Source organism: Trematomus bernacchii, unplaced genomic scaffold (genome assembly GCF_902827165.1).
Source record: "Trematomus bernacchii unplaced genomic scaffold, fTreBer1.1, whole genome shotgun sequence".
NCBI lineage: Eukaryota > Metazoa > Chordata > Actinopteri > Perciformes > Nototheniidae > Trematomus > Trematomus bernacchii.
In genome coordinates this window covers 1,428,854-1,445,045 of record NW_022988066.1, presented here as the reverse complement: position 1 = coordinate 1,445,045, position 16,192 = coordinate 1,428,854, and the positions used below count along the sequence as shown (strand labels likewise).

Below are 16,192 nucleotides of genomic sequence, written 5' to 3'. Positions count from 1 at the left end.
CCAAAGGCCAACAATATAGGCTCCAAAGAGGCAGTATGTTACAGGTCTAAATGTGTCACATGTGGTGTCGTCTAACCCCTGTAAAATCACAGAAAGCAACTATAATTCAGTCAGAGGCCCCTCTGTGTATTCATCAATGTCACAAACCACTTCCTTTCATTTCGAAATCCTTGACAAATCTGTTTTTCTGAAACCATGCTTTAGAAAAGTGGAAGTGTTCCAACAGCATGAAATAATTTTAGTTTTTTCATTAGTGAGAGGAACAGAGACTTTCTTACCAACAACACAAAGCTTTATTGAATTATACATGTCAATATTTGATCATCACACATACACATTCACATTCCTGTATCAATAGTCATCACATGCACAGTGAGTTGGATGGGATCTGGAATTCTACATGTGAAGAATCACAAATGAAAAAAGTAGAGCTCTGCATTTTAGACAGGAACATATTTAGGAAAAAAGGTTCAGCAGAGAGAGCTGATTTCACTCTTGCTACAGCCCCATTTGCAGCATGCGTTGGACAGTCCGACCACCACATCTCGTCCTTTCCTATCTGCACTCCGTAGAGCCTCCAGCACCTCCTCTGATATTGGTGAGCGCGATGAGCGGCTGAATCCAACAGACACAGATGCAGCTTTCAATGTTTGATCTCTCCATGCTTGTTGGGACTCTGCAGGATCTTGCTCCCCGTTGAGTTGAGGGATGGCATTTGTGTTCCATGGGTCATATGCCTCTTCTCCAATGAGAGCTGATCAAAAAAGGAAGGGCACATTTCTTAATATAAAAACATAACATATCAAACAAAACAAACTTTTATTTATATGATCATGAATGCTTACCTGGGTCTTCTATGCCTCTCCTCCAGCGAGAACCACCGCAGGTAAAGATGACAGCTCGAATGAACTCTCTTCCACACAGTTTCACCCCGTAGAAAGAGGGATGACCGTCATTGGTCCGAACCCTGTCCACCAGCACCGCCAACAAGCCCAGGGTCAAGAGAGCTGCCTTCCACATGGTGAGAGTAAAAAGATGCTGTAAGGTGTCTCAAAGGCGGGTTGAGGTGTTTGTTTCTTTCTGGGCAGCTCCCACCATATATAGGCCTCACCATCTCAGAGAAGAACCTCAACTCACTTTCCCTCTACGTCATGCCCCAAGAGATAAGAACATGGACCTTTTGGGGCAACAATGCAAAATGAAAAAAGGAAAACTTGCGATAAAGTAGCCAAGATGCCAGAAGGGATGTCAACACAGCGTTTAGCTATCGAATCACCTGTGACCTTTTGCTGGCCTTTCTGTCCCTTGCATCCAATGGGTTGGGCTGTGTGTGTCATCACAAAACTCCGTCTTGCTATCTGCTCTTCCCTGCATTGGATGGAGATCGCTATCCACTAACCTCGAAGATAACTAGGGTGCTATATCTTGGTGTTCACTACAAGTGGCACACACACAGGCCTACAAGAGAGATATCAGAGGGCAACTGGCAATACTACAGTGACTCAAATCAATCGTGAACTTCTAAATGTTGCACGTTTGAATTATTTATATAGAGGGGGCGGAGATAAGGATCAGAAACTGGTTTCCACATACAAGGAATTTGCTTTGGCCTATTTGCGTATAGACAATAAATATAGAATGGAACAAATTAAATAAAATCATTTTAGAAATACTATTTGATTTTTTTAAAGAAATATGTGCAATGTAAGATAGCTAAGAATGTGCTATAATAGTTGTTCAGGATGTGTAAAGGTTCACAGTATTTAGAAGAAAAATAATATTCAATGTACAGATATAATAGTACAAAACTCTGAATTAACGTAAAGCAAAAAGATATGTCATTCCATTATAAATGTATAATAAGATAAGATAAGATAAGATAAGATGGACCTTTATTAATCCCCGTGGGCAAATTCAGTTGTACAAGCAGCAACAGGGTAAACGTGAAAAACAGGACAGCACAGATTCACACAGATTAATAAAATAAAAAATAAAATCAAGAAAAAAATAAAAATAATAATGATAATAATAATAAAAGACTATGAAATAGGAGATGAGTAAAAATAAGAGTAAAATAACTGTCAGCATATATACATATTTGGTCATATAAATTATGAAGTACGAAATGAGTTAAAGTGACAAGTGAAAATGGACATCTGTACATATAGTGACATATCTATCTACATATTTGGTCTACTACTAATATATTAACATGGGTTGTGGAAACAGTGTATATTTATGTCCGGTGATTTTATTTTATTTATTTTTTACATTATTGACCCCTTGTTGTGCAGCCTGATGGCTACAGGCACAAAGGACTGTCCGAGGCGCTTGGTGCTGTGTCGTGGAGGGATAAATCTGTGGCTGAACGTACTCCTATTAATCTGCCTGATTTCCTGAGCAATCATAAAAGTAACATTAATCGTGGTCATCTGACGTTCGACTCTGGCGAAAGTGACAGACAGGCACTGTCTACCAATGAACGATAGATTATTTTACTGACGCGGCGACCACCTCCCAGGTCAGCCAATCAGCATTTAGTGCAGGGCGGGGCGAAGACGGGAGGGTAGCAACAGTTGCCCCGGTGAAGGCAAGGCGCCATAGTCACGGTAGTCCTGGCGACAAGAACCAAGCAACGGGAGTCAACAACAACAACAGCCTAAATCTAAGGAAAAAAAGCTCAAACTACTAAAAAGGACACTATTGGGATACATTAAAGGTGAAAAAGTAAACTATTTCAGAATTATAATTTAATTTTCTCCTAGTATATGTGTGTGCTTGTTTGTACAACCGTCAGCGTTAAAGTGAGAGTGGTCGATCTAGTCTGTGATGAAAGTGGTTGCTAGCTCATTTCCCAAAGCAGACCGTTGTTATGGCGATGTCAGATCTTTGATAAGAGCACAAGATGGCGGGTGTGTTGGAGTGGCAACCGTACTTTTTCTGGCTCATCTGTTATAATGTTCAGGCGTTTTCTTACAGCCCCGACAACGATAACATTATAACGAGGCGTGTTTAGTTGCGTGGTCATTGATTTAATAACTATCCAACACGAGTCACTAGCAGCTAGCTTTAGCCCCCTTTAACGTCACAACTCAACGGGAGCTGCTAGCTGGGGAAGCTATCACTCTCCTGCTCAACTCACTTTTCTTAGCAAGCGAATCAGAAACATTAGATGTAGTAAAACACTGAAACCGCCCTCGTAATCCACACGTCTATTAGTTGTAAACTCGGAGTATGAGTTTAGGGTGTTTTATAATCTTTTTGTGACTTTGAAAAAGTTTTTGGTCTGACATTGACTTGTCTGACGGCAAGTGAGTCTCTTGAACACGGTGTGCCGGATGATCATCTGATTGTCTTGTTAGCTGTGTTGCTCCACGCAGGAGTGGTTTATCTTCCAGTGGGATGGCCTTAATCTTTGACTGACAGTGGGTCAGATGATTAATATGAGTTTATTTCCAGATGGTGAAATCTGGGACAGACCTTGGTCACATATGTTCAAGTGTTTAGTTAGCCATTCCTGTGTTTCGTTTTCACTAACACCAATACATCTTGATTTGAACATTGATTACATGTCTGTATTCATGGTGCTTAAGGTAGCATTGTAATTCATACTGTACCAGAGAGGAAAAGCTCTAGCTCTAGTGTGTTATACTCAGACAAAAGCCTTACTTCCGTTTATGTTACACACACACACACACACACACACACACACACACACACACACACACACACACACACACACACACACACACACACACTGATTGTGGCTAAATCATACAGAGGTATAACATGCCAACAAGTGAGTGTTGTTTTGTGCTCGTAGCACTTTCATTAATGAGTGCTGTGTCTTTTTATCAGCAGAACTAGTGCCTCAAAGCATTGGTTGCCATGGCAACTTCTGGATACTCGGAGGACCTTCAGCCTCAGCAGGCCAACACAGTAACTATGGCAACACCTGGTGCCACCGCACCCTCATCTGCAAAGACGGCACACTTCCTGTCCGATGTCCCACCGACCTCTGGGACCATTTCATCTGCGAGCCAATCGTCCGCTGGCGCAAAAACGGGACAGGACGCACTTTGTTCTCAAGCGCCGCCCACCAGCCAGAAGCCAGTGGTTCTGACGACTCCCACGCAACACTATGTGCCCCCAGATATCCAACACACTGCGGTCCAGAAAAGTAATGGTCAGAGCAACTCGCCTCAGTACATCATAGTGACTGTTACAGGTGAGAGACAGTGGAACGACCGGTACATACCTACATAATACATACTGTGCACACACACACATGTTTTAGCAGCAAGAGGGCATGATGTGGCATGCAGTCTGAGCAAGCCTTAGTTTGTTTTGCAAGTCAATGTATAGAGAGAGGGGTGTACGCAACAGGCTGGATCCTGGTTGGAGACTGGCAGTTTGAACAAAATATAGGTATGGATTCTAGTTACTAAACAGTGCAGAGAGGAGCTGTTTTTGACTCTTTGTCTTTATTCACCTTTAAAATATCTACGATAGCTATTCTTTTTAGTTGTCAGGGCCAACCCATCTATTTAAGGGTGGTATCATACAATCCTTGAACAATCAGTCCATAAATGAATTGACAATAATTGCTAATGATGTTGTAATCTTTTTTTTTATTTATCGAAGCCCATAGACCTTTTTTTTACATGAGTGCAAATTGAATAGCTTTAGGTTTCGTTCTATTGGTCAGACATATTGAATATATTGGATACTATAACTGAGGTCTCCTGGTACTTGAAAGACAAGAAGAGATTTAAATCCATCTCGGATCTAAAAACACTTTTGTAGTTAACCTGTCTGACAGGGGGTTGCATACATTATAAATACAAATGGTAGTCGGTGGTATAATGATGTTTTCAATTATATTTAATCAACATGTCTTTATGTGTGCAAGTCCGACAGCAGTTCAGAAAAAAGCCATTATTTATGGTAGCTAATATCATTTGTGCTTCCAAGGCTTTGGACCATTTCCAGATATTTTTGGAAATCCATTTAGACAATTGCTCTTTCAAAATGTTTCAAGGATTTAAAAAAACAAATGCTGAGTCATTAATAAATCAGCTATTTTGTTATAAATATGTTGTTAACTAGTGGGAATGAGAGACAATTGACACCAGCAGCAGTGTCTCTCTCTGTATGTTTATTTTAGGGTTGTCTATTCGTAGATCTTTTTGCCTGCTGGTATCAAGTAACACTGTGCACTCCTCAGAGTGAGACTCACAGGCCGGGGGCCCGTCACACTCATGTAGTTGGACTTCAAAGTTAGTTGAGTAGCTGTGCATATTAAAACATGGCATTCCCTCATATACACTGCAATAAAAAGTGATGTAGCTCCGTAATAATCATGCTCAATAAAATAGAATAAGCTTGAGCTATGTGCTTTTTTGTTCTATGTATCCAAGTTTATGAAAGCAGGTTAGAATAATGAACTTAAAGCTTTCCACTAAATACAGTCTAACTATAAAGAACCTTTCTAAAAACCTGCTTCTTTTATAACAACACAACAGGAGGTATCATGTAACACATAGAAAGGGATAAATGTTTATTTGTTTAGCCGCTACTTCATAATGTCACTTTACTACATACTTTTAAAAGTGAATTGAATTAGAATATTCAGACAATGGAATTGGAAATTGACGAATACTAATATATAAAATAAAGTCACACAAAGTTGCTCTGTTAAAATAATGTAAACTTGATTAAAAAAAATGTTTCACACATGGGTAGAAAGTCATTTATTTCAACAGGCATTAATCTGCCAATCCAGTTTCAATGGTTAGGACCTTTGTTAACTAAGTGCAAAGTAACAACATGTTATACAAGTTAGATAAAGGCAAGGCAAGTTTATTTATGTCGCACCTTTCAACACCAGGTAATTCAAAGTGCTTTACAAAAATAAAAAACATTAAGAGCATTAAGAAATAGTGCAGTCATTAAAAAGCAAAGATAATAAAATAAACATAAAACATGAATAACACAGGTATAAAAAACATTAAAAAACTTTTCCCAGAAACTTCCCATCCTTTTTTTTATAATCCCTGGATCTGGATTTTAAACCTATTGTTTTTAGATTCCCCGAACCTAGGATATTTAAACCTGTTTCTTTGTTAAAGGACACACACAAAACTAAACTCCTCTCTCTTTTGGCGTTAACCTAAAATGTTTACAGACAGGAGCTTTTATCAAAAAGTTGATCATGTAAACATTTGAGGTCATGTCTATATGTTGCACAAAAGTGGATAATGTTATCATTGTGACCTATAATTGAGTATTGAGACCTTATCCTAATGCAACTTTACATTGAGGGGTTGGCTGTGCTGGCTAAAACGTAATTTGGCTATGTTAACTGAAGTAAAAGCAGCACGGTGAAAACAGTTAGAATAATGTTTTCATTTTATTTGAAGGGTATAAAGAAGTAAATCTTACCCTCTCCTCTTCCCGCCCTCCATCCTCTGTTTTCTCCCTCCCTCCATCATCCTCCTCGTGTATCTCTCATTTCCCTCTCTCATCTGATCTGCATGTTTACAAGATGGACTGATTTCTCTCTCCATCTGGGGAGATTAGCTGTCCAAGGCTGTCCTGCTGCATGCAAGATATAAGGATGGAAGCAGAGTGAGACAGACAGACACTTTTTAACCTCCCTGCTATCAGTCTCCTCTGAGAACTTTGTTAAAATATGTTCTACGATGGTTGTTATTACGATTTGGAAGCAGTGTGTCGTGAGTACTTAACTTTGTGGTAATAGTGTCTGGGCTTTTCCCTCGATTCTGTTCAAATATCTGATGAACCCTGTCTTCCATCCATAGAGGGCTCTGTTCACTCCAACGACAGCCTGTCAGACTCCAGCCCGCCGGCCTCAGGTGTTCCTGCTCAGGTGGTCCAACCAGTGCAGACCAGCCAACAGGTAATACCCCAATATAGACTCAAACAACATTCATTTAAACACATGGTAAATCACCCAGAGTTCCATCTGACACTGTGGCTTTACTCTCCTGCAGAGGTCAGTGTTGCAAGCAGCCAAGAGGATTCAGTCCGGCCACATCAACAACCTGCAGTCTGTGCACATTAACCAGGAGGTAAACAGACAAGGAAAAAAACAGTAGATGCAATCAATTGAAGTGCAATGGCATGTATTAGTAATGGCTTTGTCCACTTTTACAGGCATATGGAAACTAGAGAAATACATGTTTTCCTTATTTGAATGTCTTAAACCTCCATAATGCAGCCTCCCCAGGCTGTCTGACATGTACCTGAACACACTGAGCTCTGCAGGTCCTGCTGCTGTTAGGAGTGTTTGTGGACCACCACCTTTCAATTGTCTTAAATGGCAGACTGCTATCCTAATACTTCTTAGTTGTGTTCCCTAATAATTATATTCAAGCTGTCATGTCTACCCAGAAAATCCCTCATCTTTACTGCTTCATTTGATGTACAAAGGTTATGATGGGAAGAAGTCAAACAGGGTACAGAAATTGTGCCTGCTCGGCCTCTTCTGAGCCAGTTAAAGAGCATAGCACTCATTAATTAGAACAACAAGATCTGTAGTATTAGAAGGAACATTAATTATTTGTATTTATTATTTTGTTACACTCATTGTTTCAAGCTAAATATAGGCAACTATGGCTTGGCTTTGTGGTTCTATTTGATTTAAAACAGTAGTTATTGTGGATATAACACATCCAAAACGATCCCACATTTTTTCCAAAGGTGTCCAAAGGGCACATTAGGTGATAAACAGAGTCAAACAGCAGTGCAAAAAAAAACAATTTATTTATATTTAAAACGTTTGAACAGGTTATATCCGTATTGCCACTATTGCTACCTGGTGACCAAATTAACCTAAGACCAACATGTTTCTAAGGACGCCATTTATTCAGGTCTTGACAAGTCTGCACACTATTTATTACGGTAAATGTGAAGCATACTAGGGCGTCTCATAGCTCTTAAAACCCATTATACACTTCCTGCTCTGCAAATAGCAACACACATGGAACTCACTGTGAGAGGAATACCAAAAACAGAGCTATCAGAAGAGTGAATAATGAACTTCTCAGATGGACACATACACAACTCCAAAAAGATGCTAATGTTGCATTGTGGTCCTGGATGTGTAAATACTGTTCGCAAGTTTGCCATAACCTTGTGTGGTAATATGTCAATGTTGGGTTCACAGCTTGTCAAAGAAGCTGCATTAATCTCCTGTTTGCTCGTTGTCCAGGTGGAGCATGTGTACTCCGGTCAGGTGCAGTATGTGGACGGAGGAGGAGACACCACCTTTACCACGTCCTCCATGTGAGTAGAGAGGGACCTGCTGTGTGTGCATTTTGTGTGCAATCTCCATATTTGTGAGGTTAACCACAACAGGTTTTGCATGAAAAATGTATATAACGATGAAGCAATTACGCTTGCTTTTCTTAACACACATCTTTGTTTATCTGTATTTATTTATTTGTGTGTGTGTGTGTGTGCAGTCGATCGAGCAGCTACCCTTTCTCCGACTCGCCCCTTTACTCCCAGACCCCCCCCACCTCCTCGTCCTACTATGAGGCCACGCCCAGCTCTGAGTCAGACCTCACCGGCTCTGTGACCTCGCAGCCCGTTTCTGTGGCAACAGCTGGAGCCAATAGCGGCGGAGCCTCTGCGGGCGGAGGGGGCTATGTCATTCAGGGAGGCTATGTTTTGGGAGGCGGAGCAACAGGTGGAGGAGGACAGAGTTACTCCAGCCCTAACTCTCGTGCCCCACCTGCTACTGTGAGTAAAAAAAGTGAACAACAAACTGGTTACACTATAAGAAAATTAAAGTTCAGGAAATTAAATCTGTCCATCTTCTTTAGGTGCAGTGGCTGTGCGATAACTACGAGGGGGCGGAGGGGGTGAGTTTACCCCGCTGCACCCTCTACTACCACTACCTGCTGCACTGCCAGGAGCAGAAACTAGAACCTGTTAACGCCGCATCCTTCGGCAAACTCATCAGGTCCGTCTTCATGGGGCTCCGGACGCGGAGACTGGGGACCAGGTATTAACACATACACTAGAGTTTTATAGAAATGCATCTGAGGGCATTGTCATAACTGTTGGTGTGTGTTTCAGAGGGAACTCAAAGTACCACTACTACGGCCTGAGGATCAAATCTGGGTCCCCGCTGCTCAGACTGATGGACGAACAGCAGCACATGGCGCTGAGGCAGCAGCCTTTCTCACAGAAAAACAGGTATCCACACCCCACTGCTTACTTGTGTCCCTGTGGCTATGGGTGTATCAAATTACTTAAAGCTGGGTTAGGCCGTTTCTTGAAGCATCATTGCCCAAATATTCCATAATCACTTTTCAGCATATTGTACAGTATTTCAAGTTTAGTGAGAGAGAACTAGACATCTGCACTTCCTTGCATGTGACAGTAGACTTTGGCCATGTCATTTAAGAGAGTGTTCCTATTGGCTGTGCACGCTCCTTCAGATGGTACAATGCTAATTTACTGATTGAAAATCCTCTTGAAAAGTTGCTATTTCAGCATTGGCAACAACTGTCATCACTTCAAATCAACCCCAAAAGAGAAAGGCAGACTTTTCCACAAGATAGTCTCACAATGTTGGCAACGCATTTGTAGATATGGAGAATCATTTTTCTAGTCATTTAGCTTTCTGCTACCTGTAGACAAAGGCTCACAGCTTTAGCTAGTTCAAACTCATGTTTGCAATAGAGTCTCCAATCACAGTCTGTCATCTCTAAGGGCTTTACAGGTTTACAAGTTTGCGAAATTATTCAGGTCGGTCATTTCCATACTTACATACTGTATGAAGCGCATGCACATGCCTGGGTTCTTCTGGTGAGAGGTGCTGAGCACAGAGGGGGGAAAAAGAAGAGTCATGCAGGAGGAGGGACTTATTTTAAACAAAGAAATCAAAAAACTGCAGCCGTCAGCTTAAAAAAATCCCTCTTTCGTGATTTCTGTATAATATATGCACTTGTCTTTTAAACATTGATGTATTCCCTGTGGCTTTTTCTGTCGCTCTGACTGATGTGTACTCTTAACTTTTTCTAATAGGTTAAAGCCACTTCAGAAGGCACAGGGGATCACCAATGGCACAGCAGGTGGGCTGGGTCAGCAGGCCTCAGGACTTTGTGATATTTCAGCTCAGGTGCAACAGTATCAACAGTTTCTGGGTAAGCCCTCTAAAAAATGTCTCTTCTAGTTATGTTTAAAATAAATAATAGTACACTACTTAATGTTCAAGGATTCTGTTCCGTAAACAAGTAGTGAACAACTGCTCTCTCTTAATCAGAAGCATCGAGGCCGCTGCCTGACTTTGTGGAAATCGATCTGCAAGCTCGGCCCCTGCCTGACGGGATCATCGTAGCACACCTGAAGGCCTTTCAGATGCTCTACAGAGAACACTGTGAGGTAGGCAGAGACGGCACGAGCACACTGACTGTTCTCTGTCCAGAGTGTGAGGACTCACCTCTGTGGTGTTATGTGTGATCCCCGCAGGCCATTATGGACGTGATGGTCAACCTCCAGTTCACCCTGGTGGAGACGCTGTGGAAATCCTTCTGGAGGTTCAGCCAGAGCATCGACACAGAATCCCTCAACCTGTAAGGGCCAATACTACAATGTGATGAAAGAAATACTAGCACATGCCGAGTATCTCCACTCTGCTGCCGCTCGCTATGAACGCTCTGTCGTCTTCTCCCCAGGCACAATGAGTCGGAGAAGCGTCTACCCAAATCCTGCCTGGTGGTGCTGTGTAAGTACGAGCCGGTGCTGCGCTGGACCAAGGAGTGTGACAACCTGCTCTACCAGACCCTGGTGGAGATCCTCATCTCTGATGTGCTGAGACCCATCCCCAGTGAGTTAGTAAGGCCCGTAAGAGGCCTGAGTAGAAAAGTGTTCTGTGAGGCAATCACGATTTTACAGCATGCTGGCCTCAATATGATGGATACATATCTAAGTGGTTAGAAATAATTGATAACCCCCTGTTCTATCCTTTTCACTTCTCCACCATCCCTCCCTCAGGTGCCTTAACTCAGGCCATCCGCAACTTTGCCAAGAGTCTGGAGAACTGGTTGACAGGCGCCTTGATGAACATCCCAGAGGAGATGGTTCGCATCAAGGTATTTATAAGCTTCTCTGTTGATTCCATACCAAGTTATAGTATGCACCGGTTCTACAAATAAAAAAATAGGCCAATATTTATTTAATCATTCTGGTGCGCAGCCCTTTTAGACAGAAAAAGTTGTCTATTTTTCTATTTAGCTACTGCTTACAGGAAATGACTTAAGGATTGACAACTAGAATATTGGCGGATTTGTTATGAAAGTTTGTCGCTTCATGTATTTAGCTAAAAGGCAGTTTCTCAGTAGCTTTATCCATAACAGGGCTGTGGATGTTAAATGATCCTTATTACACGGCTTAGTTGAATACTCAACCCCCTGTCCAGTGTTCTTTTTTCAATAATGACTGCCTTGCTGCACATTATCCCTTTCACATAACACATGCATGCATCTGTAACATTTTGAATGTAGTCATTATTACCGAACTGTTTTAAATGTCAGACTTTAACAGATGGTTCACGGTTAGAAAAACAGACTCTGAACTTACTTATTGTTGCTTCTTCCTGACAAGCGCCACTTTTCCCCCTCACCCCCCCCTCTGTGCTGCAGGTGGTGTGTGTGGGCTCCTTCTCCCAGACGCTGCGCCGCTACACCAGTCTGAACCACCTGGCCCAGGCCGCCCGCGCCGTGCTGCAGAACACCGCCCAGATCAACCAGATGCTCTCAGACCTGAACCGGGTGGACTTTACTAACGTGCAGGTTAGTACCACTGTCCCCACCCTCCCATTTACAACTGCACACGAGTGTTTTCGTTTTTTTCTCACTTTACTTTTTATTATATAAAATCATTACAACAGCAGCTGTGCATGTACATGGCAACCCAAACAAAATAAAACAATGCAATCCATGGAGGATCTTTACTCCCAGCGGCTCAGGAAGAAAGCCCTCAGGATTACAAAAGACCCCCGTCACCCCAGCCACAAACTGTTCTGTCTGCTGCCGTCTGGCAGGCGGTACCGCAGTATCAGGACAAAGACCACCAGACTCAGGGACAGCTTCATCCCACAGGCCAGAAGACTATTAAACACCTGAACTTTGAAACAACATCATAACATTAATCGGGCTGCTACTTAGGAATTATTTATCTAATATATCATATTCCAATCACTTGCACTATTTCACTATTTCACTTTTTTACTATTTTTCCTTTTGTATTTACTATTTACGTGCACTATTTGTTTCTGTTTATCAGTTTTATTGTGTTGCACTGTTGGAGGAGCCTGTGACCTAAGATTTTCATCGTCATAACTACACTGTAGCTATGCACGTATGACTAATAAAAGCCTTGAACCTTGAATACAGCTATAGATACAAATACAGAGATAATATAAAATAAAATAAAAATAAAAATGCAGTCGGGAGTCACATTCTCATTTGACCATTTGTCAGAACAGTTCCTCTTATTCAATCAGTCAGTATTCCTTGTCGCTGGTTTGAATCTTTTTGACCATTTCTCCCATTTCTCTTCATATTGTGTTTCTTGCAGTCTCAGTCGATATGTCATTTTTTCCATTATGTGAATTTCCTCCACGATCTCCTTCCAAGGCTCCACCTTGCACCATTTCCTAGTTATGGCCTTCTTGCCTTATCAACAGTATTTTTACAAAATATCTATCTATGTAGTGAACATTTTCCTCTGTAAAATTGCCCAGATAGAGTACCATGTAGTCCATAGGAACCTCATATCTCAGTATCTTTTGCAAAACCTTGTGTACCGATTCCCAGAACTGAAGTATTTTTTGGCATTTCCAAAATATGTGTGGATGGTTGGCCTCTGATTCTCCATGCACATGAGTGTTTTGGGTGAGAGACAGCAGTGTAACCCTCCCCTCCCCTCTCAGGAGCAGGCTTCCTGGGTGTGTCAGTGTGGAGACAGCGTGGTGCAGCGGCTGGAGCAGGACTTCAAAGCGACGCTGCAGCAGCAGAACTCTCTGGAGCAGTGGGCCTCGTGGCTGGACGGGGTGGTCACCGAGGCCCTGAAGCCCTACGAGCAGAACCCCAGCGCCCTGCCCAAGGCTGCCAAGGTGTTCCTGCTCAACTGGTCCTTCTACAGGTGAGGGGGGGACAAAACGTGATATGTCAAAGTAATGAAGATTAGATTAGATCAAATGTATTCATCCCAAATTGGGAGTCACAGCAGTATGTAAACAGGCATTACATGTGTTTTAAATATCATAAAATATAAACAGTACATTTATACATATCAACAGTAAGACAGATATATATCAATAGAGTATCTATAGAATACACAATATAAAATACCAATAAACTACAACAAAAATACAAAGGTTACATTTTAAAAGTGTGCAAACTTTCTTTTATTTTTTGTTTTATTAATATACACATTTAAATGCAGTGAGGTGGTGTGAGTACAATTTGTTGCAGTTTGTTCAGGGATATTGAAATGGGGAAAAACAAAAGAAACGATGAAGCTGGGATTCCTCTGCTAGCCTCGGGTAAGGTGCTTTAGGTGTTGTTTGGTCTGACGTTGGATATAATCATCTCCTCTGCTCTCTCCCCAGCTCCATGGTGATCCGGGACCTGACTCTGCGCAGCGCGGCCAGCTTCGGATCCTTCCACCTGATCCGCCTGCTGTATGACGAGTACATGTACTACCTGATAGAGCACAGGGTGGCCCAGGCTAAAGGGGTGACACCCATTGCAGTCATGGGAGAAGTACGTACCTGTAAATACTGTCACATAGCAGCAGTCTCAACTGGATGATTTTTAAATGCTTACCTTTGTGTTGCAGTTTGCCAGCGCTGTCAAGAGCCGCATCTCCCCCGACCTGGACAAAGGTAGGTTCAGTTGCATTCTCTTGCAGATATGTAGACCCTTAAATGGGCAAACACATTTTTATGAAAATTAATTGATGGCCATTTTTTTCATGACATCCATATTACACTGTTGTTACACCCATATAACACATCCATTTACCCTCCAAATTACAAATATAATACACCCATGTTACACCATTATTACACCAATACTTTACCCTTGTTACGGTGTTATATTACTGTTATTACACCCATATTACACTGTTTTTGTACCGCATTACACATTACTACACCCCTATGAGACGCATGGTACATCATTATAACATCCGTATGACACCCATGTTACACTGTTATTACACCCATGTTACACTGTTATTACACCCATGTTACACTGTTATCACATCCATGTTACACTGTTATCACATCCATGTTACACTGTTATCACATCCATGTTACACTGTTATCACATCCATGTTACACTGTTATCACATCCATGTTACACTGTTATCACATCCATGTTACACTGTTATCACATCCATGTTACACTGATATCACATCCATGTTACACTGTTATCACATCCATGTTACACTGTTATCACATCCATGTTACAATGTTATCACATCCATGTTACACTGTTATTACACCCATGTTACACTGTTATCACATCCATGTTACACTGTTATCACATCCATGTTACACTGTTATCACATCCATGTTACACTGATATCACATCCATGTTACACTGTTATCACATCCATGTTACACTGTTATCACATCCATGTTACAATGTTATCACATCCATGTTACACTGTTATTACACCCATGTTACACTGTTATCACATCCATGTTACACTGTTATCACATCCATGTTACACTGTTATCACACCCATGTTACACTGTTATCACATCCATGTTACACTGTTATTACACCTATATTACAATGTTATAACACCCATGTAAAACCAATATTACACCCATTTTTCACATGGAAACAGCCTGTCAAATGACTGTATCCCCTAGGGGACATAAACCACTTAGGGGTTAAGGTTCAAGTCATAGTCTCTGTTAATCAGGTCGCTTAATGTCACATAAATGCCTTTTTCTCCATTAGAAGAAGAGGAGGATGACGAGGAAGAGGAGAGCGACGACGAGGGAGGGGATCTGGTGCTGCAGTCCAGCTCTCTGAGTGCGATGGACGACGACAAGGACCCCATGGAGCCGCCCACCAAGCTGCCCAGGACCACCTTCAGTCTGCACTCTCTCACCGACAGCACACCTCCTTAGCTGCTCATCTGTAAAAAATATCTACACACACACACACACATACACACACTCACATTTGCTTTAAATCATGTCATCCCATCCTGTCACTCTTTGTCTGCAAACAGCTGATTTCCGGTGTTGAGTGTGTTCGTGTGTGTGCAATCATGTGAAAGTGGGAGAGCCCTTTGCCAATTTTGTACTTTTGTGCTGCCATTTATTTCTCTTTTGACTTCACCACAGTCCTTCCCTGGTTCCCTGTGCCTTCCCCTAATTATCCAGTGGCTAGCTACTCCTGTGTCCAGCCTCAAATATATTTATATACTTAAATATATATATTATATTCTTGATTCCCTTCTGCCCCGCCTTAATCACTGACCTGATATCTGTGTGGAGATCTTCATTGTACTCTTAACTCATAATTATCTCTGACCTTGCCTTTAAAGCCATGACTATGCAGGGGAGCTGGACTTAAGTGAAATATAAAAACACTTTTTAAATCTCAGAGTAGCATCTGGACTGATACTGGATCATGTATGTTGATGGAGCGTTAATGTCGAAGCCATATTTTCCTTCATGCCATTTCTTATTAATTTGGCCAATGAACTAATACCCTGTGCCTTTGAGAGTTTTCTTGAACAAAAGCTTGTATTCTATATATTCTGTATCGGTGGATTAATAAATGATGGTCCTGTGAAGTGGTCTCGGTGTTGTCATGAACCTTTACTAGCTGTGACAAAAAAATGTAAACAGTCGAGCCTCGTGATTCTGCACAGTTTGCTGTTTTCCATCCATCCATCCATCATCCATTCATTCTTTCAATATCAACATTTCCTTTACACACACACACACACACACCCTCACAGGTGCAGTGCAAGTTGGATGGGCCACAGCACCCAGCAGCACTTACTACATTGTATCCATGGCAACCTTTGTACCAGCTTAGATGTACCAGCTCAACGTTTTTGAAGTGGAAAAGCAGTTGTGTATTTTCTGAGTATCAATGTTGTGTAACATTTTGTAGA

At 41.7% G+C, this 16,192-nt stretch overlaps 2 protein-coding genes across 6 annotated transcripts; one reads left to right on the top strand and one right to left on the bottom strand.

The window, feature by feature from the left end:
• Positions 1-284: 284 nt before the first annotated feature.
• rln3b (relaxin 3b) lies at positions 285-1,060 on the bottom strand. Its single transcript, XM_034120418.1, has 2 exons — positions 846-1,060; positions 285-754 (listed from the first exon to the last, which is right to left on the bottom strand). Exons 1-2 carry the CDS (start codon positions 1,018-1,020, stop codon positions 471-473), a joined length of 459 nt encoding a protein of 152 aa, XP_033976309.1. The 5' UTR covers positions 1,021-1,060; the 3' UTR covers positions 285-470.
• Positions 1,061-2,577: 1,517 nt separating this feature from the next.
• rfx1b (regulatory factor X, 1b (influences HLA class II expression)) lies at positions 2,578-15,865 on the top strand. Of its 5 annotated transcripts, none has more exons than XM_034120413.1 (18): positions 2,578-2,719; positions 3,862-4,228; positions 6,825-6,922; positions 7,017-7,094; positions 8,237-8,310; positions 8,490-8,769; positions 8,853-9,034; positions 9,109-9,228; positions 10,063-10,181; positions 10,301-10,419; positions 10,507-10,610; positions 10,713-10,864; positions 11,032-11,129; positions 11,679-11,828; positions 12,971-13,182; positions 13,652-13,805; positions 13,882-13,927; positions 15,019-15,865. In XM_034120413.1, exons 2-18 carry the CDS (start codon positions 3,889-3,891, stop codon positions 15,189-15,191), a joined length of 2,499 nt encoding a protein of 832 aa, XP_033976304.1. In that variant the 5' UTR covers positions 2,578-2,719; positions 3,862-3,888; the 3' UTR covers positions 15,192-15,865. The 5 variants fall into 5 exon arrangements, with proteins under 5 accessions (XP_033976304.1, XP_033976306.1, XP_033976303.1 ...); XM_034120415.1 differs by having other exon boundaries at positions 3,859-4,228; positions 10,304-10,419; XM_034120412.1 differs by having other exon boundaries at positions 3,859-4,228.
• The last annotated feature ends 327 nt before the right edge of the window (positions 15,866-16,192 follow it).

Coding starts and splice junctions, on each gene's coding strand:
- rln3b (XM_034120418.1), bottom strand. CDS start 1,020: ATGTGGAAGGCAGCTCTCTTGACCCTGGGCTTGTTGGCGGTGCTGGTG. Junction 755..845: donor GAGAGGCATAGAAGACCCAG/GTAAGCATTCAT, acceptor TTTTTTGATCAG/CTCTCATTGGAGAAGAGGCA.
- rfx1b (XM_034120413.1), top strand. CDS start 3,889: ATGGCAACTTCTGGATACTCGGAGGACCTTCAGCCTCAGCAGGCCAAC. Junction 8,311..8,489: donor ACCTTTACCACGTCCTCCAT/GTGAGTAGAGAG, acceptor GTGTGTGTGCAG/TCGATCGAGCAGCTACCCTT. Junction 13,806..13,881: donor CCATTGCAGTCATGGGAGAA/GTACGTACCTGT, acceptor TTTGTGTTGCAG/TTTGCCAGCGCTGTCAAGAG.